At 40.2% G+C, this 23,342-nt stretch overlaps 1 protein-coding gene across 3 annotated transcripts in view; it reads left to right on the plus strand.

Annotated features, from left to right (window-relative positions):
* The first annotated feature begins 226 nt into the window (after nt 1-226).
* The window catches only part of LOC118228121 (growth arrest-specific protein 2), a 90,272-nt gene continuing 67,156 nt past the window's right edge, over nt 227-23,342 (plus strand). For all 3 annotated transcript variants that reach the window (XM_035419422.1, XM_035419425.1, XM_035419423.1), the window contains exon 1: nt 227-492. Coding sequence is in view for 1 of the 3 variants with exons in the window: in XM_035419423.1 (XP_035275314.1) it covers nt 426-492 (67 nt within the window). In the remaining 2 variants the exon portion in view is untranslated. The remainder of the gene's footprint in view (nt 493-23,342) is intronic.

Here is a 23,342-nt window from a genome sequence, read left to right on the forward strand (position 1 = left end):
CTAACATGTTTCAATATTTTAAAAGGCGGATTACTTAGCGTTTGAAGGGAGAAAAAAAAATTCGGTATGGGATCTTGAATGTAGACACGTTAATCTATAATACTATTTCTGGAATTAACGTGCAAATTCAACATTATAACTTCCAGCAGTATCCCTAGAGTCATTCCAACCGGAGCGAGTGTATGTCTGTGGGTGCTTTGAAGTGTGAATGACAGTTTGCCTTCGCTATTTGAGCAGTGAAAGCGAGTGGAAGAGAGGGGAGGAAAGGGTTGTGTTGCCAGTTGACTTCCTGTCGACAGTGCTGTACGCACATTGTTAAGATCCTCCGTGCAGCGATCAGATTGCAGAGGTCCTGAGATGTCCGTCCTACCCTCTGGGCTCGCTATAGTCGGGGACAATCCGGACACTCAGATTAATTCAAAAGCATGAAGAGTCGGGACAGGAGAAGAACCAGGGAACAACAGTCCGCCACGACGCGTTTCTTTTCTCAGGGTGAGCGCGAGAATAGCAGTGCATAGGCTATATGAGTTATTGCATATATAATGTTACTGCTGTGTCGGGTGAACTATACACCTTAATCTTCCCTGCAGATTGTACTGATAATGTCAAAAATGTTTATATTTTAGCATGTCTAGCAATGTAAAATCATTTTTATTGTAGAAATTGGTTGATTGTCATTGCATTCACTCTGCAGACGCTCATGCATAGCGACTTATAAAACTGGAGAACATGAATTTTAGCCTACTCCCAGAAATACGAAGGGACACTAGAAGGAGAATATTGCACTTGATATCGCTCCTTAGTTAAAGTTAAATAGCTCTACATTTAGAGAACGTTAGATTATTACTGCGTTTTGAATATTCTTTATACGCGTTTATAGTGCATGATCTATGTTTAAAGTAAATTGTCAAAGGATGTGTTATACATCAAATGATTTGGTTTTAGGATTTGAAATGTTCATATTTCAGTCGTAGTTGAACTTATTTTTGGGGGGGGGGAGATGGGGGGGGGGGGGTCAATTCTGAAATCTGTGAGAACAGTACTTGTCACAAGGATTAATCCATGTTGAGGTATTGCTACTTTTATAACAACTGGTCTTTTGGTGATTTTTTGGACTGATGAAAATATGGACTTTTTAGGATTAAAATTGTTACATGTGCATGTGTTTTTGTCACTAAACCAAAAGTCAATTACTCTTGAACAGTAAGTTGTTAACTTCAATGAAGTGACTTTTTCATTTTCAGTGCTTCTCCAGACATTTCTTTTGTTGTGGCTATTACATTGTCCAGTCATTCTCCAAATTGCAATACTTTATGTGAAAATATGACTCACCGTTGCCATAGAAACCCTTTCTTTTATGATTCTTTTATGATTTGGGTGGTCTGCTGGGTCTCAGTTTGCACAATGCGTTGAAATCTATTTCTGAAAATTACTTATTGAGCCCATTCCACTCTGTAATAAAAGTGGTGCATCCTTGTGTTTTCTTTTAAATGGAACAAAAATAGAGCAGTTCTATTAGAGTTAAACAGCAGTACTGCAATTGAATTTTTGTGAAACAAATGTATTCCTTACCACTGACAATGACAAAGATATGAATGATTTTCCAATCACCTTATAAAGCACGAGAACTTTATTCAAATAATCTCAGTTATTTTTCTGCTAATGGGGGAAGTATATTAATTGTATAGTTCTGATGTGGCCTCAGAAGTGAATCTTCCAAAATAATGTATGTTTCATGTTACAATGCAAGTGTCACACAAAAATGAGCACTCTCCTGCTTCTATGTACATGTTTGAAGTCTCTTCAAATACGAAGCATCAGATACATTTTGGAATAATAAAGACTGTCTTGAGACACAGAGGGATAAATGTTATCGCTCCGAATGAATAATGACTGCTCCATTGTACAGATGTATCCTAATTGTTCCTCAATGAATGATAATGGCATTTGGTTTGTGAAACATACAGTGGTCTTGATGCTGAGCTGAAAGTCAGTGGGGCGCAGAAGTATACTTGTTAGCAATTACTATAAATGCAGCGTTAACTTTAAAAAAAGAACAGACAATTCATTTTACATGGGCTATTTGTGATTTTTTTTTTTAAATTCATGCTTAGATGTTTGTGAGACTTATTTTAAAAATGAATTCATTTGCATTCCTGAAAAATGTCAAAACCTGTTTATAGAGAGATTTGAAAAACTATACTGGGAAATTGATAGTTTTACATTCCTTTCTTGTGTAGTTCTTTTTACAGATTGAAATTCGATGGATCATTTCAATGAAATAGATCATGATTTTACAGATTAGTCAGTTTCTTTCATTCTGGATTTTCCTTGTGGGGAGAGATATTGAGGAGCCTTATAGCCATGGAGTAGTTACTGAAGACAAAGGGCCTAGAACTGAAGCCTGCTCTTTCAGTTAGTTTATTTGATTAACATCTTTTGAAAAACTCCAAGGAAAAAATTCCACATTTTTATTGTATTCCAGTGGAATTTGGTGTTGGTGCACCTTGAGCAATGTGCTAAATTCCCAAGAATGTCTTGCTTTTTCTGCCGCCAAGTGATGGCCACGCTTTGCAAGTTTATTTTGTCTGGAGTGAACTCAGGAATGAAAAAAATGGGCCCATGCTAGAAAAACATACCCTGCCCAGCTGCGTACCTGAGTGTTGTGCTTAGTAAAATATCACTTTACTACCACAGGATTGTTAAGTTATGAAATTTGACTCTGGGAATACCAGAGGTCTGTGGTAATGCAGGCTCAGCAATATTTTATGTAAGGAACGCTTTGGGATATCTTCATTATGACACCCTTCTTTATATTTTGAGAGTATTTATACATTTTTGGCATTATATTAGGGCATATGCATATAACTGTACTATCTTGTGATCAAAGGAAAATGTTTGGCAAATGTAAAGCAAAAGTACAATTTAAAAAGAATAAGCTTGACTAATTAATCACTGTAATCAATACTGTCCAGTCAGAAATTATATTAAAATAATGAAAATATCAATACTACTTTTGGTATGACACTTAAAGAAGTTTATATTGTTATGATAGGACATACTATTACATTTTTCAATTTTTTTTCAATTTTTCATTTTGACATGTCATGAATGTTGAACGAGCACAAATATTTCAGTGTTTTCTCTAGTAATATATAATATTTAACCCCTTTGCCAAATGCCAGTTCCTCCTAATCCTCACCCTTTTTTGGGGTGTTTTAAGGCTTTATAACTCCACAAGTGAGCTATCACAGAAACTTCAAAAATAAATGAATCAAGACACTTGTACCATTTACAATACTAAGCGATTAGAATTGTGTGGGCTTGCTTCAAATTCCAACTGGCACTGTCCTCAAGCCTCAATGCATTTCAATAAGGGCGCATAGCTCAGAAGAAGCACGAAACCGTCCAGACCCAGGGCGCACCGTAGTGTTACAGCCAGGGATCAGCAAGTAGCGATTATGTTCCAGGGATTAGTCATATCCTAAAAATGTCATGAATAGAACTTGGTTAACTATATAGCTAGCTAGCTATAGCATATCCTCACCTCTAACGTTATTTGTTGTCCTCCGTGTGTCCATACATCTGTATCGGTGGTTCCAAAAGTTTTTGAAATATTGATTACAAGCAACAATGTCTGGAACTAGCCGGTCATTTTGGTGTAAAAGGTTTGAATGTAGTGCAAAAACTGTAGGACTAGCTAGCCTACTAACTAGTAAAACTATACATGTCCTGGATCATAAATTCCCTCACCAAAAGTGTGCGAAATCTGATGTATGAAGCAAAAAGTAATAATAAGAAATAATAAGTATACCCTGTTGTCCCTTAGTGTCAAGAAATCTATTCAAATTTGTGCATTGCTGAAAATCATAACATAATCACATATTCCATAACAAAACGGTTTTGACTCATGAAACTCACTTTTGCAGAGTAATTTTGTGGGAATTACTCTTCTTTCACTAGTATAGGGGTCTAAGATATTGATATCACATTGAAAAATAATGCAAAAACTTTGTGACACACTGTGGTACACTGTACAAAAATATGTAATTATTCACTCTTGTATATTTCTGTACACTATAGTGAGCAGCATTTGTTACTACTGTATTGGCATACCTTTGGGCTATTGTTGGCTTTAACTTATTACTACAACGGAATGTGTTTCTGGCGGTGAAATAATATCTTTGACCTACTATATTCTATCATTAGTGGCATACAAGTAGGGGAGACCGGGGTTGGTTGGTACACTTTTCCCTCTTTGCCATATTTCTTGGGCATAATTTGTGTTAGAATATTATAACCAGTAGCAAATGAAAAGATAAGTTCTCAGCTATAAATACATTTATTTCAATGTCCATGTTCCGACCCCTGTCGTAAGTTTGTGTTTACATTTGTCTGTGTTGTGGACGTGTTTACTTTTTCCGGTTTGTCCTCAGATTGACATTTCCGTCTCTGGTTACTTGGCTTGAAAAAGCTGCCATTTTTCACTTAGCTCTTCAAACCCATGCGTGGTGTATGGTGTGTACTGATTTCATTTGACATTGCATTTCGACTCTTTTTTTTGTTTGATTCCAATTTCTGTCTTGCCCTTCTGGTTTGTTTGCTGATTAGATCTTGTGTATGACCACTGGTTTGTTCCCTTTGTCTCCTCGATTCTTTCCGTAGCCCTTCTAGTTTGTTTGCCCCATCATTTTGTGCGTCTGACCATTCACTCTCGTATTTGATTCCGATTCTCGTCTAGACCTTTTGCTTTGGTTCCTGATCGGATTTTGTGTTTGACCATTTGCTCGTTCTCGACCTCGACTCTTTTGTTGCCGTCTGCTCGCCGTATAGTGCTCCGGTTAGTTAGTGTGTTCCCAGCTGGACTCTAATTCCTTCCATCGGGACACCACTTTGTTATTTTGCTTTGTTATTTTTCCTGTATTATTTTTGAAGGTACTCTGGGTGGAGTTTTAACTCCATAGCCTAAATGAAGCACCCCGTTAGGTTGAACAAGCAAGCTAGCATGCTATATCAAAACTATGCAATCTGTTAGTCACTAAAAGGCTGTTCATGATCAGATTCTTTGACATAAACACAATACAGAACCTGAAAAACACTTCTGGAAAAGAAAATTCACTTCATTATGGCCAAAACAGACTTTTGGCGATATCTTCCAAAATATCTATTGAAATCTCTCTCTGTTTGTTGGAGACAAAGAGAGGGTAATTCTGCATGTTGAAATATTTCATTCAAGCTCAATGCATCTACCTAAAAAGTCTGTTACAATTTTTCTCTTGTAACATTTGGCCTAAAATGGGGTATTTCCTGCAAAGGCTGTCATATTGCTTAATTTCTTTGGGGAGCAGTAGAGCACTGAACTGCATATGTACAAACCTGAAATCGCTATGGTAAATGCACTGTACATTAAGTTATTGACCGTGTTATATTTATCAAGTGTTACATTCATGGTGACTCTCTCCTACATTTGGGAAAAGGAGATAATCTTTTAAAATCTTTTTAAAACACATGACTGTTTCATCTTTAGGAACAGTTACCTGTTAGAGAAGTTGAGCGATGGCGACTCTGGAGATGGTTGGCTATTTGGTACAGGCTACTTATTACAACTGTGTTCTGAAGTTTTTTTTTTTTTTTACGAATGAGACATTTTAAAGTTAACTTTTAAAGGTGACTGTACCATTGCATCCATGGATCCTGACATCTGTCCAAAACCTGACTTCACCAGAGATGGAGCAGTACAACAATGTTGCTCTCCTGCCGTACGCAGGACGCATCTGACTGTGCATTTAACTTGCTGCGGCTATGCTCATTTACACAACCAGTATTAGTAAATGCCTCACTAAACTGTGGTGATGCAGAATTTTGCACCACTGATGGTAATTTGCAGCATGCTTAGTAAATGTGGCCAACTATCAATTATAAATGGACATACAATCTATTTGTTCCTGCTAACAGTTGATGGAAGGTTCTGCACAGATCCACTATTTTTATATTATATGGATGCCTCAGTTTGAACTGTCAGTCACATTATGAAAGAGTGTCAGTGAGTTACCACTGAGCCTGCTGAGACCTGATGCTGTGAACATGAAGTACTTCCACTGAGAAATCCTGGAACACACAGTGTTCAGAGAAGAAACTATTTTAGTGCTTAGTTTTACAGCATTGTTCATAGACTCATAAAATACGTTCCCCCTAAAACATATTATAACAAATAGCACAACCAGTATAAACTTAATACTGAGAAAGACAAACGAACAATAGAAAATCATTAACGATGTTATAGGACAATAAAAAGTATATAAAGATAAAATAAAACATAAACAGCAGGTTACTTTCAGTTAAAGGCAAAATACCTGGCATTACTGTTCTGCTTATTTGATGACATTAACCAGTTAACTATCACATAGAACACAGCACTATAATTATTTTTTATTATCAAATTGCATTTAAATGTACAAAGCAAATATTTGGCAAATCATACTTTGGTCACAAACTTCTGTTTGTAATAACACGCAAATATGTTAGGAATATGGGCATTTCATTCAACGTGTTTATCTTTGTCAGAAAAATAAAAAAGCAATTAAAGAAACGTTCTACATTGCTATGCAATGATGCCTGTCTCTCCTTAAAGTTAAGCAGGATAAACCTATATGCATGCACCCCAGTATGTGAAACTGCAGGCTTATGCTTAAGTTAGCTGGTGAAATCACACCATCATACAAACCCGACATCCTAAGAAGAGCTTTTAGAGGGGAACAAGTTTTCAGGGACCGACAAGATCCTTTAAGGCACTTGCACAATTATGTTTATGAGTGCTTCTGTTGTGAGGGAATTATTTACCTCTAGCAATTACTAAATAAATTCTAACCAACAAAACCAAGTTTACATAGATAATTAGTGAGATTGTGCTTACTGTGGCTCAGTACCACTACAAGTCGGGAAAAAGATAAAATTTATCTCCCGGTGGTAGCACTATCAACCGCCGGGTAAAACCACAGCCAAATTTTGCAACTTGCCTGCTCACCTCACGTCTATGCTTGCAGATGAGCGTTGCCTTTTTATATGAGCCGTTTATATATATATATATATATATATATATATATATATATATATATATATATTGTATTCAAGTACACAAACAAATCCTTTAATTCAATTAGATGACAGTCACATTGGCACATTGGCCGATATCAGATTCCTGTTGGATTTATTTCCAAATATAATTGTGACCCAAAACTGATCTGAAAATATCTGATTCCATGTGCTTTTTCCCTGTTAACATATTTGAAGTACATATTTGATCTGTGACACGTGAGCAAAAAATTGGAATTGGGTCCATTTTACCAGGCAGTGTAAATGTAGTAGAGGGTAAAGCCCAGGGTGGCAAAAGCATCTGGGAAATGCTTGGTCAGATCTTAGGCTGTAGTACAATTTGGAGAAGGAAAGAGAGACTCAGTTTCTGCAATGTGGTAAAGAAGTGTTATATAGCAGGAGTTCAGGAAAAAGAGAAAATGTTAAATCTCTCAGAGATAATGTTTATGGATTGATACAATTTCCCTCTTTTGCTTCCACATGCACCCTTCTGAAATATGATGGTGGGAATGCATTCACAGCAAGCCAGATCCTGTTAGCTGCTGTTGTGTACAATGCTATTTTATGTATACTAAATGGAAAATATAGGTGGATGCCTAGCAAGTAGAAGGGTGTGTTGTTGTGTTTCAGTTTGTATAGATCCCCACCTCATGGGATGCTGGATGGGGGTGGGTTACATATGTTTGACTTTACTTTTGGACACTGACGTCCTTTGATAGAAGGGGTAGCCTGTGCCCTGGCCTGGGTTGGGTCGTCCTGCCACAGTGGTCAGAATGTGGCACCTGCATGTCGCCTAGAGGGCGTGGGTATCCCATGGCCCTCTGTTTAAGAGCAGATTGTCCCTGGAAGGACTGATGACCCCAGCTCGCTGTAAGAACAGAGTTTCCCAGGCAGAACCAGGCACCACGGTACAGGTTGAACAAAGCCTGTTTTTGAGGAGGGTGGCACCCTCCTGACAGCTCAGGAGGTGAGGGGTCACAGACAGCATGTCAGGCATCCTGCTCACATCGATCAACCTGTGGGCCTTTTTGTGTTCAGGCAAAGGAGAAACTTGTTAAACGATGGTCACTCTGTTTCTGATGTGATCCTGTGACCTAATCTTTTGATTTACTATCAGTGGCTGGCAGTGCTTTTTTACACAATACTAATAGAATGTCAACCCAAAACAGTTGAGTATACATAAAGCAACAATGATATACTTTGTTTTCCACCTGATTAGGAGCTGTATAGTAAGAAACTTAATGAAATCTTTATATTAAGTTTTTTTCCTTAACTTTTTCATAAAACATGGAACACATGTATGTAGTAGTAGTAGTGGTGGTAGTAATTTATTTCAGGTCCTTATGAACAATTTTCCAAAAAGAAAGCACATAGAACTAAATAAATGACAATAAGGCATTAAATTAAAAGGAAAACAAAAAATATTGACCGAAAAGGTGTAGGTTGAAGCTTTAGCTTCTTATACCTACCCCTTTTACATAACATGTCGCTACTAGGTTTATTATGTACTGTATATTCAATGTATGCTCAGTCTGTTTTTGTAAAATGCCATTTAAAAAAAGACATATTTCATTGAAAAAACCTTTTGATGTCTTTTTAAAATCTTTCATTTGCCAGTGATCAGTCCTGGAGGATCTCTGCATGTTCACTCGTGTTTTGTCCTTTTTAGGAAAGACATTTGGAAGATTTATTGCTTTTCTTATTTATGCATTTTTGTAATAATCAAGTTAAAATATGAATTCTGGGTGCTAAAACTGAAATGCTGCTGGATAAAAAGGACCGTAGTCATGCTTTCACCTCGTTCAGCGTTGGAAATTTAATTGCTACTGGGTGGTACGGTCATATGACCAAAATTGAGCTTTTTGTCCATCAACAATGGGTTTGGCAACAGAAGGAAACTTATATTGAAATAATGTCATGAACTCCAACAAGTACCAAGACGTCTTTGCCAAAATCCTGGTGTCCCCTCAAGAAAATAAAACCACAGATGGATCATTCTACGAGAAATTATCATCTCAAAGGTTCAACCACAAATGTTTAACTGACCAAAAATGACTGTTTTACAATGACGTTCATTCTCTAGATTTGAACCTGATCTAATATTTGTTGTTTGAAAAGGGCAGTCCAGAAGTGCAGACTTATCTCACTTATCTCATATAGAAAATGACTACAACACTGTATAAATAAATAAAAAACTCAGCAGTGTTATACTTGTGAAGGGAGGGTACAGAAGGTACTGGGTATCAACAATTTTGATTCCTACAGTGTACACAATTTTTGTTATTTTGGCTCAGCACTCCAACACATTGGATTTGAAATAAAACAATGAATATGAGGTTAAAAGGTAGAATGTCTGCTATAATTGGAAAGCTTTTGCATTTATACAGGGTGATCCATGTAAGAGTGACAGCCCTTCTTATATATAGTCCCCCATTTTAGGGGAGCAACAATTAATGAAACAACTGCTGGTCCGCTGTTTCTTGGCCAGCTGTGTGTTGTTACATCATGGACTCATCCACAAGAAAGCTAACAAGAATTCTAGAGATGATTCTCAGTTTGGAATTTGCATTTGGAGTCTTGCTGTTGTCTCTCAACCTGAGGAAAAAAGTGCCAATGCCAGTAAAGCAGGCCATCATGAGACTGAAAGATCTGAATAAATCAGAGACATGTAACCTTCAAATGAACCCTCATTGGTGCCAATGGGTCCAGCCATTCCCTAGTAATCTGACTGTGCACTGCCCGGGGGGGGGGGGGGGGGATTGTGCTGACAGTGAGTGAATGTGTGCAGCCAAATAGCCAGTTAGTTGTCGTTGTACTATAAAATGTATTCATGCATTTATTTAATTATGGCAAATCAGAGAAGAAGGTTTTTTTTACGCTGTGACAGAAGTGTTTTAAGCTTGAAAAAGCAGATCTCAATCAGAGGCTTTGTTTTCATGTTTATAAAGTAGAGATTTGCTCAAAGATGGGGTCCTGGGGTTATGGTCCTACTGGAGGGCATTTAAGTTCACTGAAAAAGCAAGTTTAGTGTTATCCTTATTATTTCTTCTTATTCCACATCAACATTCTGTATTCAAATCATCCGATAGCTTTTCAGCAAGACCTAATCACGTTTGGCTAGTAGTCCACCTCGTTGCTGGTGCTTTTTGTGCAAAAAGTGCAGATATATATTTAAAAGTTTACAATTTCACATCAACAATTTCGCATTGATTAATACTTTCGGAATGTGAACAACACACTTGCAGCTGCAAGCTAAAATTGGTCTCTGCCACTGCCATAGATACAGACCGTCTCTCTCTCTCTCTCTTTTTCATCTCTCTCTCGTGCTTTATGCACAAAAGGTGCTATATAAATAAAATGTATTATTATTGTTATTATTATTATGATTATTGACATGACTTTGAATAGATATTTTGTGAATGTGCAGTGGATACATCGCTCTGTGATAATGTATGATTATTTTGCCTATTTTCAGTCCCTTTACAATCTCTTTAATTATACTTTCAAAGTTGGGAACATTTCAGAGTGCTAAATGGCACCTTTTTATGAAGGGTTTGTTTCTCTGAGGTTTTACTGTTTGACTAGTTGAACATATGATATGGCTTGTATACAGTAACTTGTCCGCATTGAGTTATTTTGTGTGCTGAAATTTAAAGGATAATTTAACAACACACATATATGAAGCATATACATGTCTGTGTGTGTGTTTGTGTGTGTGTGTGTGTTCATATTGTGTCTTGAATACACATGGGCATGAGAGTTAGGGAGCAGTTAACAGTGTGTTCTCTGTTTAAATATTCACATTCTCACTCTGAAGTGAAAAGAGAGGCATTTGACAGAAAAGCATGGTTCTGTACTCCCCAGGATAACAAATAAGGTGGGAGGGTTAGAGGAATGTGTGCTGAAATTTGACATTTCCTCTTGGCTCAGTGCATTCTCTTTTCTGTCACTGATGCTCATATGAAGTCTCAAATTTGAAAAATGAATATTTGCTGATTCATCTGGGTTATCATCAGTACTGAAGGTAGTGGTGACTGAGGACAGCCTTTATGCATCTTCCTTAAAGAGTCTGTGTTCATTGGTCAGTTTTATAACTACCCTTTTCTCTGGGGTGTATTGTTCTTATGGCCTTACATTTTATTGCAGTGTGCTGTTCTATGCTGGTGTTTGCTTATTGGGTAAGTGTGTCAAGTGAACTTTATCACTGGATGTTTGTCGCTCATGGAATTGGCCCACTCATCCATCTCTTCATTGATTTGGAGTCTTACAAGTTTTTGTGAAGTGTACAGCTGGCCATCACAGGACCTGAGTCACTCTGCCATCCTTAAAAACTGGTCTTTTTTTCTCTATGTGTTTATTGAGCTATTGATATTCTTTTCTACATCCCACCAGTTTCAGAAAATTCAGTTTTATTGCCTTAACAAGGGATTTTTCTAAATTGGGTTTCTCGATTTTGGATTCCCTCAGGAAAATATCGTTTGTCTGAGGGCATATGAGGGGATTAAAGGAACCTTTCATGTTTTCCTAACATTGTATTAATGGGTATGGTGCGCATGAATGAAAGTGTGTTTTTTGTATGAGTGTGTGTTAGAATTTTATTGTGTGATTATGAGTATCTTAAGTGTGGTGTCAATGTGTGTGTGTATATGTGTATGGCATAGTCTGTTGAAAAAATATATACTAAGTCACTGTGATATCACCCATTGACTCTCCATGGGCTTGGTGAAGTGCAATTTGTGGGCACCGCCATGTTGTACAAATTGGAGCCAGAGGCTGCGCAGTAGGGAAAATACATGGGAATGAAGTCTGGCCGAGTCTGGGTCGTCCACTAAGCATGTGAGATACGGTGACTTGGCAGTGACACGAACTATCCCTGATTTGTCCACATAATATTATAATCTTGTTCAAATAACACAACTTAGCAAATAGCACATGGGGACATTAGACAAAGAAAAAACATCTATTGCGACTAGATTTTCTTGTGAGAAAAATTTTGACTGTATTATTATCATTGACTTACACTGAAATGTGTGGTTGAAACACCTATACTGGAGGCAGATGCACTGGCGCTAGTGAGCAACGTCTCTCAATGAGACCAGAAAGTTAACTTAAAAAAAAGGTTTTGGCTGCTTGGTGTGCATATGTGTTTGTAGACTGTCAGACAAACATGCCTTGCCTCACGCAAGTGTTTCAGAGACAGATGACTGTGCAGAATTGTGGGCAGAATAAATATTTTGCCCAGCCTCCAAATGGCCCTTAACATGTGTTTTGAAAAATAATGCATATCATTTTATATTTTATTCTGATTCTGTAAATGTATTTTCTTTTCAGGAAAGCTTTGCTTTTTTTTTGCTGGACCGCAACAGCGGGGCCAGCCCTACAAACGTGAATGTCTGTGACTGAGTGACTGAGTGATGAAGTTACACCATTGGTCGGCCAAGTTATGAAGTTACACCATTGGTTGGCCGGATCACATGTGTTAGATCCAGCCATATAATAGGTTTTAACCTGGTCTTGTTGGTTTTTATTTTACTTACAGTGAAGGTTGCAAGTGAAATGTTTTTGTAAGAGTTGTCACCACTGAACACTATTAACTGAACATGCTGCCTGGGAAGAATGGCCCTGATTCTTTGAAAGGATGTAAAATATGTCCATCTACTCAAGAACAGCAGCTGTCATGCTGACCTGAAGATCCTAAGACTTCCCATTTTTGGCCTATTTTTCTCTTACAAACTGCCCTTGACCCCATCTCTGGATGGGTTGGCTTGTGAGTTTACAGTCATGCTGTCTCCCCAGGGGAAAGGCTCTTCAAGGCACCATTGTCTCCAGCCTTCTCAGCGTCCCTTCGTCCCCGTCACAGTCATCTATCACGCTTGCGGCGGTATGGTTCCAGCTCAGAGTAAATCAGTGAGCATCGCCATCCGTGGAGAGCTGCTGATGTTTTTTGCTCAGCTTTAAATGATGACTCTTTCACATCTGGCTTCCACTTGGTCTCCTTGTCTTTTTCCTCTGCTTCTTCTGTTCACGTGGGCCCCTTCTACCTTTGGAATTTGGACTCTCACATCTGGTCCGTATGTGAGAATTAGCTAAAATGCAGTGTTTTGCCTGTCAGTTAAACCTCTTTATTGTGCCCCCTCTGTGATGCCTAAGATTAAAAGTTTTTTTTAAACCCCCATTGTGGGGAGGGTATTTTTTACTTGTTTGACTGCCAGCAGATTATAGGCCTGCCGAATGTTGCTCCTTGTTGGGAGGTGGTTTGGGTTACACTGCAGAAAAAAAAAAAAACAGTCTGAAGGCCCCCTTCTCCGACTGTGAGATAAACGTTCTACTGTGCTGCTGTGGGAGGAATGAAAAGGCCCCTGGTGGGATGAAAGACGAATCAGGCTGTCAGTATTATTGAGAGTGTTCCTTGTCATTGGGTGCACTGAAAACTGTCCTGGGGATGTATCTCGCCAATATGAACAGTTTTGCTCTGACTGAATCTGGGCCTCTCTCACCCTGCAGACTGAGAGCTTGAGACCCTGAATGTGGTGAGCCATCTGCACATTCAAACAGACAACACCAAACACAAGAACTGACAGACCTGAGATTCACCCAGCACGGGAAAAACACAGGCCCCAAAATCAATGCAGAACAGACACAGACACTCACATCCACAATAGACCAAATGCAGACCCAAAACCAAGTGCAGAACAGATACATACCCTAGTGTAATACCAGTGTATAATAGATGCAGACCCCAACGTTCAGCGTAGAACAGACACTGACCCCAGCACAGGACAGACACAAATCCAAAATCCACTTCAGAACAGACCCAGACCCCAGTATTGAGTGCAGAACAGACATAGATCCCAGCACAACGCCAGCACAGGAGAGACACAGACCCCAAACCTGCTACAGAACCAACAGTTTTTTGCTTGACTCCGACACAAACAAACATGCACAGATGAAGACATTTAGCGTTGTTTCTCTTTTCACCCAGAGCTGGGAATCTGGTATACTGGGTGGGCAAGAATGTAAGGGGGCAACGCTGTCCTACAAATATAGGCACTTTCTGCCAGAGTTGGATGGCTTCCTGGGGCAGTGGGACTGCTTCCTTTTGAGAAGCAGTAGCAGTAGTACACATAATACTGATTGAGACAGCATATTGCCACTCTTCTGATCTTTAGAGAATAACAAATAACTCACATACAGTCCTGCTCCTCTCCTATGTCACAAGATTATTTAGCTGCCTGTGTGTTTCATTACCTGGATTTATTATTAGCTTAATACGTTGATTACATTATTTTTGCATAAACTTCTGCAAGCATTTGTGTGATTGAGGTGAGACCATTATTGCCATAATCTAAATCTTTCATATATATATATATTGTTGGACAAGCAAGGATTAATTAAGAATATGTTTATTTTCTGAATCCAGCAGTTCCAACAATCAATGCCCTTGTTAAAATGTCCAGCACTCTGAATACTGAACACAAGAGATATTGCATGCTGGAACCCCTCACTTAACCTACATGTAAAATATATTTTATGTGATTTAATTTAATTAAATTATTATTATTTAAAATGAGAATTATCAATTAAATCGCCAAATTCATTAATAGGTCAGTCTGCAGTGCACTGGTGGAATCAACCAACAAGTCAAAACAAGCTCTATACCAGGTTTTAATATTAAATAATTTAATTCAATAAGAAGCAGCCAATTATATTAATGAATTGAAAACACATTCTTTATTGAATGCAGGCACACTACTTCTAAATTACACAACAGAAGACATACAGCAAAACATTAAACAACTAACCTAGATATACCAGAAAATAGAGAGAGAGAGAGAGAGAGACGAATAAGAGAGAGAGAGAGAGAGAGAGAAACGGATCGGTCAGACCTTGTCAAAGTATCACCCACTTCCAGCATAAGCACCACAAGAAAACCAGCTAAAAACACACAACCTAGGAACCACCACCAAAATAAAAAGAGGAAAACTCTTCTTCTTCCAGGATCTGAAACCAAATGCAACACACAAACTTTTTCCTGTGGCAATCTTAAATACCTTACCCAGCATGGCTTGAGGATGTTTGACCTGATTGGGTGATGCCGGGTTAAGGTTTAGGAGAGAAGACTAATTTACGGCAAGGACTGGCCTCCCTAAAGATTGCATTCAAACTAAAAGTAATGGAAAATGTTAGGCGTGCAGGGTCTCCAACCCCCAATATGGTGTCCTGTGTCATATGGTTTGTCTCTTCTGAGGAGGTGAGACCCATAGATTGTCAGCCTAGATTAGGATATCAGTGGAATTTAAAATTGCCCCAATCACGTTTGCTTTGATGCTTGTGATGGGGAGGCCAGGCCACATTCTTATTTACTGTTTCCCTCTCTAAGGCCAAAATCTAAACAGTACATATCCTACTATATATATACATTTTGCCTTGAAAATCTGGGTCAATATCCTCTGTCTGCCTTTAGATCAATCTGCACGAAATGTACAACCATTGTTTAACTGAAAAAGGCCATTTGATTAGAGGGAGGTGGTGTGAAAGTCAAGCTCACCTTAGGTTGCCTAATATGAGAGTGAACAGAAAAGTGAGATGGAGAAAAATGGAAGAGTGAGGGGAGAGTAAGTGAAGGAAAGAAGGGAGATGGAGGGCAGAGGAGAAGATGCCCCCCCCCCCTCTAACTAAATAAAATGCAGGCCTTTCTTTCAGTTTTGGGTGGTAAGTTGCAAGTTGGTTTATGTCTTGTATCTAGGTCTGGTGATGTACATTTCATCCCTGGTTTTTTTGGAATATTCTGCTGTCCTTTGGTTTTTGAACTTTGGCCTTGGCACAATCTGTGGAGTGGATTACTTTCGGAGAGACAAGCTGTGGTTTGATATGCTTTTTTCATGCCTTTCTTTTGTGACTGTAACTTGTCTATGTGTATGTTTGTAACATTCATTGTTTTTTATAGTAGTCAACCTTCATATTTAGATTAGACGTTGCAAACTTAATAAATCTCTTAATTTTTAGCTGGTTGTGAGTTGTACATTTTGATAAAAGTTGATCCAACAGAGTGCTCAGCCTGCGATAATAATTAACAAATTAAATCAAATAGATGTATTTTACATGATGGATAAGTGAGGGGTTTTAACTGCACTTTTGTTCCTTATTCAGTGTTAGTCTAAATCCAGCTTTTGAAACTGCTAATCTTCATTTCCCCAAGAGGGCTACCTGTATGTATAAGAAATGCTGTAATTTATACATGGTGAAACCAAAATGTATAAAAATAACCTTTAATAAAAGCTTTAATAAGAATCTGCACTTGAATTGTTTGATTACAAATCTAAAATAGTGGAGTATCGAGCCAAATAAAGTCATCAGTATTTGTCCCAAACATTATGGAGCTCACTGTATGTATACTACTAAAAACATAACATAGCCGTACAGTCAGCTTTGGAGTAACTTGGACCATATTTTATTGCTTTAGAGTCCACACCATAAACCCTCAAATGCCCCAATACCAGCCACTGTAAGGCTGGCGTGTAGTCAAAAAAATTCTTCATTGCATATAAAAACTGTCTGGGCCAATAGAATATATATACTGAAGTGCTATCAAAAAATAAATAAAAACCCATGACGTGAGTGATCCCCTTTAAAAATGGAGAGAGTGAAGAGGGAGTGAGGAAGTAGTCATGGTGAGGGACATAAATTGATTTTTCAGAGGTTAAGTGTAAAGACGTAAAGGACAGTTAACAGTGAGAGGTGATGAAAGAGGACAGAGTACAGTATTCAGGCTTAGTAGCATGGCCTATTTTTTAAATTAATTATCTTACTAAAGATCCTTCTAAATATAAACTAGTTTAAGTTATTTTTAAACTCATATTTTGAAACTGATAAAAGCCCACATTGAGTTCCTATAAAAGGTTACAAAATGATGTGAACATTAGGCATACTTAACATGATTCTGTAGCTTAGACATGCTGCTGCCCAGTGTGAATGTGTTTTGCTTCAAATATATTTCTTCTATTACATGTTGTAATGCAAAAATATGCCAAAACTGTAAAAATTAGTTCATATTTATTTTTAATGCAATTAGTAGTGTATCTATCTAGGTCGTCCTCAGACGAGCCCTCCAGCGGCATTTCCAGTCATCTCGATCCTCCATGCATCTGGCTAGCTCGCCAGTACTTTCCGCCCCTGCATCTTCCACGTACGTTGTTGTGGGACGCCCTCGTGATCGATGTCCGTGTGTTGGCTCCCACAGCACCGGTTTGCTGGCTGGGAGCTCCCGGTGTCTCTGGCAGTGACCGGCCAGCTTCATTCTTCTGGATGCTATTTTCTCACTCAACCTTGGTAACCCCCAATACAGATCCTTGATGGTAATATGTTCGTTCTGGTTGATGTTCAGTACTACACGCAGCATTCTGGTGTAGCATCCGTCCATGGACTTCTGCAGGGTGGGCTTTAGGGTCCAGCATTCACATCCATATAGAAGAACGGCCTCAATAGTCGCAGAGAAGAAGCTGTGCTTGATATGTCGGGGGAGGTTGGATTTCCACACACTGGCTATGCCATTCAGAGTTTTCCATGCGAGCGCCTTCCTCACTTTAAGGTCTTGCTCTGACGATTTGACCCATGAGCCCAGGTATTTGAAGTCATTGACTTCTTTCAGACCAGTGCCTTCCATTGTCATTAGAGGTCCGGGAGGATGTTATAGGTAATGACCTCAGTTTTCTTGGCATTTAGTCTAAGACCAACCTTGGCACACTCTGTCTCCACTCTGGTCAAGAGCTCCTGTGCCTGCTCTACCCGGTCAGATAGCAGGCTGGTTTCATCTGCATAGTCTAGGTCTGTTAGCACTACAGCAGGGAGTCATCTAGACCTCCTAGGTGTAATAGTGAGGGCGAGTTCCTGCTCCCGTCCACTGATGGCCTGCCTAAGTGCATAGTCCAGGACTATAATGAAGAGGAAGGGGGCGAGGGTGTACCCTTGCAACACCCCCGCCAGGATGTCAAACTCCTCGCTGTTACCATCTGGGGTCACCACCTTGGCTCTTGTACCCGTGTACATGGTCCCTATGGCCTGGAGTAGGTTGGGAGGGACACCGTAAGCCTTGAGTATCCTCATCATCATGCCTCTGTGTAAAAAGTGTATATGCGGTCAATATGGAATCACAAAACTCGGCATAATTTGGATGACAGAGAAAATAACTAATCCATTACATTTTTTATGTTTTTTTGCATCGCATAAGTTGATTATGTTTAGGTGTAGACATGCCTGCTAAACAGCTGTTTTAAAGTCAGAGGTTGCATAAACTTCAGTTTCACACAAATTAGTCTCGTGTGTCAGGTTAATAAAACAATGGTATTATATGCCTGACAGGTTGACACACTGTCATGAGGTAAGCCCTTGCAATGTCTGGGTATGAGCCAATCAGATAGCAGGAAATCAGTTTCACAGCCTGAAACTTCCCTTTCCAGATGCTCTGGAGATCTAGGTCAGAGACTGTATAACAGTACATAACCATTCTGGCAACTCTTGGAACCAAAGGCTTTCTGCAGGCTTCATGATGACTAATCAGTCCATTTCAAAAAGGTTACAATGGCTGCAATTAAATATTTATTGAGTATAGGCTCCTTAAGTACATCAAGTTCATTTTTAAAGTGTATATTTTCATATAATTTAAGTACTTTATGACACTAATTCAGCCCATTTTAAGTATGCCTGAAGTATTTCCTGGAATATGTGTACCATTCATTCTAAAATCTGCATCCTAAAGTGGTAGCCTATACTTGAATGATTTAAAAACCATTTACTTCTGGAAAGCTGGTAACCGACAGCTTCCTTGCAAAGGACAGATTTGTTGGGGCTGTCAAACAATGCAGTGGAAAAAAACAAACCCTCCATCCAGATGTGTCCATAAAGTGACGACATATTGTAAATACTGATTTCATTTAGATTCCCAAGACCCAACACAGGCATCAAGTGAAACTTCAGTGGACTTTTTGGTCTCCCAAAAGTCCTTGGTGCAATTAATAGTTTACAAATTCCCATCAGGGCACCGACTGAGAACAACATTTTTGTGTGTATTAAAAGGTACCACTTGATTAAAACGCAAGTTGTATGTGATGCCAGTTACATAGTAGGCTATTAGATACTGCAGTTGAATAACCTGGATGCACATTCAGCTGCTTCATTTGAAGCAACTGTGATTTGTGTCACTGCTTCGTCATATGTGACATCACTGTTGGATGGCTTCGAGGTGACAGTGGGTAAGTTTAATTTGAATATTACAAATAGGAAAATGCCTTACACTACTATAAAGTGTAGGCAATATTAGGTGTAGTGGGGAGATGTAATAGTTCAAATTAAATTTATTTTATATTACAAAGTAGCCCTATAATGCTAATTTAGTCTGACCGCAAGCTGAACCTTGGTGTCTTACACCTGTGGCCAGTCCATGTAGAGCAGAGAAGCTCCACAATGCTGCGCACAAAAGCAAAAGTGCTATACAAAACTAAAATGAGGTAGGGGGATGAGAACACAGTAAATGTGGGACCAAATGTTATCTGTTAAGAGTTGAATTAACGCCGTTAGAGTTATTACCACTGGACATTTTACTGTAAATTATATCCGATTTACTGATTGCCTACATGAATGTGCTTGTGGCAAGCGTTTCTGGCTTGCAGTTGTGATTTCTATTTGAAACATGCCAAAAAGAGCAGGAGAAACCTATCACACCTCACAGTTCTGAGCTTGCATGTCGCGACTTTCATGAAACGAGCCACTGGTCACACTGATCTTAGGTGGTATACTACCCTGGTCCTGGACTGGGCGGATGTACCAGCCTGGGCAAGCTGGGATGAGCCAGGTGTACAAGCCTGGTCAAGCTGGCTTTAGCTAGAAGACAAGCTTCTTTGAACAGATGAACCAGCTAGGTCAAGCAGGCTTGTGGTGAACCAGCTTAGGTTAGCTGATTGCCCAGCTTGGTCAGTTTGGTTAATGATGGTCCAGCTGGTTCGTTGCCTGCCTGTAAGAGCAGCTCATGAGTAAAGATGCTAAATTTGCTAAATTCACATTCACATTCACAAGTCAATTCTGTCAGGACCACTGTCATCAAAGTAGAACTTTATTGACAATAAAGGCAATACAGTTATGTTTGGCGATATGGCTCTGTTCTGGAGCTCTCCCGCCAACCACACAGCCCGCGTGGATAAGGCCGGGAGGCCAGCAGCCAAACCCCCCTAGAGGGGTACACACAGAACAGATCCAGCAGCAAAGCAAGTTCTTAACACATAGGAATGGAGCAATGCAATTTCTTAACACATAGGGATGGAGCAATACAAATTCGTAACACATAGGAATGGAGAAATGCAAATTCTTGACGCATGGGGATGGAGCTGGGGTGGTGGAGGGGATTTACGAAGCAACGTGCAGCGCTTGCATGCAGGAGGAGCAGCCAAATGAGTAGAGAGAGGCTGTTTAAGTAGACCGCCCTGTTAGTGAATGTACTGTGATAGGCGAACATCACTCAGCTGAGCCATCAGCTGATTCAGCCGGAGCGCTTGACTCTCGTGGCCTGCCAGAACTACGCGATGCTCCATTTCTGTCAGGACCATTGTCATCAAAGTAGAACTTTATTGACAATAAAGGCAATACAGTTATGTTTGGCGGTATGGCTCTGTTCTGGAGCTCTCCCGCCAACCACGCAGCCCGCGTGGATAAGGCCGGGAGGCCAGCAGCCAAACCCCAAAACAACCATATGCCGACGTGCTATTAATAAGTGTCTCCAGCTGATGTGATGACTATGTGTACGACCACCTGGAGGAAGCCCTTCGTCCAGCCGAGCCTTTCGGCTTTAGGCCGTCTATTTTTTACGTGGATCAGTGGTTATGTGTACCAACAGCATGTTGGACGTTCCCCTGAGGCCAATACTTAGATGTATTATTAATTAATAAACCAGAGGAACATACTATGTGTGGTATGATATTAGGCTATGTGTACCGACAGCTTGTCGGTATTTCCCCTCGAGCGCCGAGATTTGAACTAACCGGGGGAAATATACTACCGACTACGTCAGTGTAAATGAATCCTCACTCGTTGAATAGGCCTACCGGAGGACCCAGTAGTAGCAGCAGCAGGAGCGCGGTGGCAGTAACGCAGCAGCGTAGGAGCCATAGCGCAGCAGCAGTAAGAGCAGTGATGTGAAGCACATGTTCAACAATGATGTGATGACTATGTGTACGACCACCTGGAGGAAGCCCTTCGTCCAGTCAAGCCCTTCGGCTTGAGGCCGTCTATTTTTTACATGGATCAGTGGTTGTGTACCAACAGGGGAAAATACTATTTGTAATGTTGAAGGCTATGCCTACGTGTATGGCCTTGGCTTCTATCAATCAAATTTATTTGTATAGTGTATTTTACGGCAGTTGTCACAATGCACTTTACGGACAACCCTGGCCTGAACCCCCACAGGAGCAAGCCTAAGGCGACAGTGGCAAGGAAAACTCCCTGTGGCAGATAGGAAGAAATCTCGGAAGGAACCAGGCTCAAGGGGGAAACCCATCCTCCTCTGGTCGGCTCAGGTTGTTGATTGTGACAAGCATGTCAGTCAGTGTCTCAGCTACCTCATAAGCCCAAGGCCATTCAAACTAATCACCAAATATTATTAGGCTATGTGTACCAACAGCTTGTTGGTATTTCCCCCCAGCACAGAGATTAAACCAATTAGAGGGAAATATACTACTCATATTAGTGTAATGAATCCTCGTTCGGTAGTAGTAGCAGCAGCAGCAATAAACAGCAGGAGCAGTAGGAGCAGTAGCATCAGCAGCAGCAACACAGTAGCAGTAACATCAGCAGTAGTGGCAGCAGTAACGCAGCAGCAGCAGTAGCACCCAGCAGCAGTAACAGCAGCAGCAGCAGCAGAAACAGTACCAGCAGCAGCAGCTTCAGTAGCAGTAGCACCCAGCAGCAGCACTAGCAGCAGCACTAGCAGCAGCAGCAGTAGCAGTAGCAGGAAACTGATTATAGAGGAAACATTGGCGGCTGCGACACCGGTACATGCCAGTAGACAGTAGCAGCCATGCTCCTATACTGCAAAGCTCATAGCTTTTGAACGGAAATTATGTCAATGCCAACGGATGAAGAAATACATGTCCAAAGCCCTGTAGCTTCACTGAGGATGCCGGGAACCATCACTGCTGTCGTTGCCGCACTGGAGCAGGAGTGGTGGTGTAGAACTCCGGAATGGGGACCACATTGCCAATGAGACGGAGGCGGATGGCAACCAGATTTCGTCATGGCATTTCCTCAGGGCTCGCATGGGGGCGCCACCACAGGTACCGGGTCATGGAGGAGAGGATGGAAAACAGTGCTAGTATGCAATAATGACACAAGTTCCTTCATTTTCTCAGATTAAAAGCTTGAGGTGTATACAAAATATAGCTAATTTAAGCATATTTGCCATGGTGAGATCATATAAAGAACCATGAAGCATAAGGAAATGCAGTTTCCAACAGTGGGTACTTCGGGGTTGAAACTCTTGCCTTAAAAGAGAGACCAGTTGTGAACGGAGTTATATGAGGCGGAAGAGTCTATGCATCTTTTAAAAATTGTGGGGAAATGCATTATGCAGAGATTGGATGAACATATTACTGCTTCTGCCCATCAGGCGTCACGATGAGGCTAATCTTGCGTTGCGCTATCGGAAGCGACTCCTGCCAAATGGATACGCTGGAAAAGATGCATAGCCTGGTCCCGAAAGCCGAGACGATTGGCGATCGTGTTTTTGAGTTTCGCTTAATTCGCTGACATAAGGGCCACTCCGGGCGAGGGCGGGCATCGAAGCAATAAGGTTCGAAGAATTATTTCTCAAGACAAAGTTGCGAAAGCACATGCTACAAATCTGCCTGGAACCAGCCATAACCGGGAGCAGATGCAATGGATGACGCGCAACGCCATTCGCGTAAGCATGCAATTGTAGAGACGGCGAGGCCAATACCTAGGCTATGCGGAGCATGTCCGCAGCAGGAGGTATAATTTTTCCTCAACATATGTGCTCAGTCGTGTGGTCACATGCCTGATCACATGCACGGTGAAGAGGTCAGAGCAGTGACGTGGAGAAGACTACATGAAATCCCTTCTCCGCTGTGATAAGCCTAAACGCCCGTTTAAGTGTCATGGAATACAACGATACACTTATGAATGCGGAACGTACGCATTTGCGTCTTGCAACAGCACAATATTGAGAGAACCAGTTGGACGAGACAACG

The sequence above is a fragment of the Anguilla anguilla genome, chromosome 5 (assembly GCF_013347855.1).
Source record: "Anguilla anguilla isolate fAngAng1 chromosome 5, fAngAng1.pri, whole genome shotgun sequence".
NCBI lineage: Eukaryota > Metazoa > Chordata > Actinopteri > Anguilliformes > Anguillidae > Anguilla > Anguilla anguilla.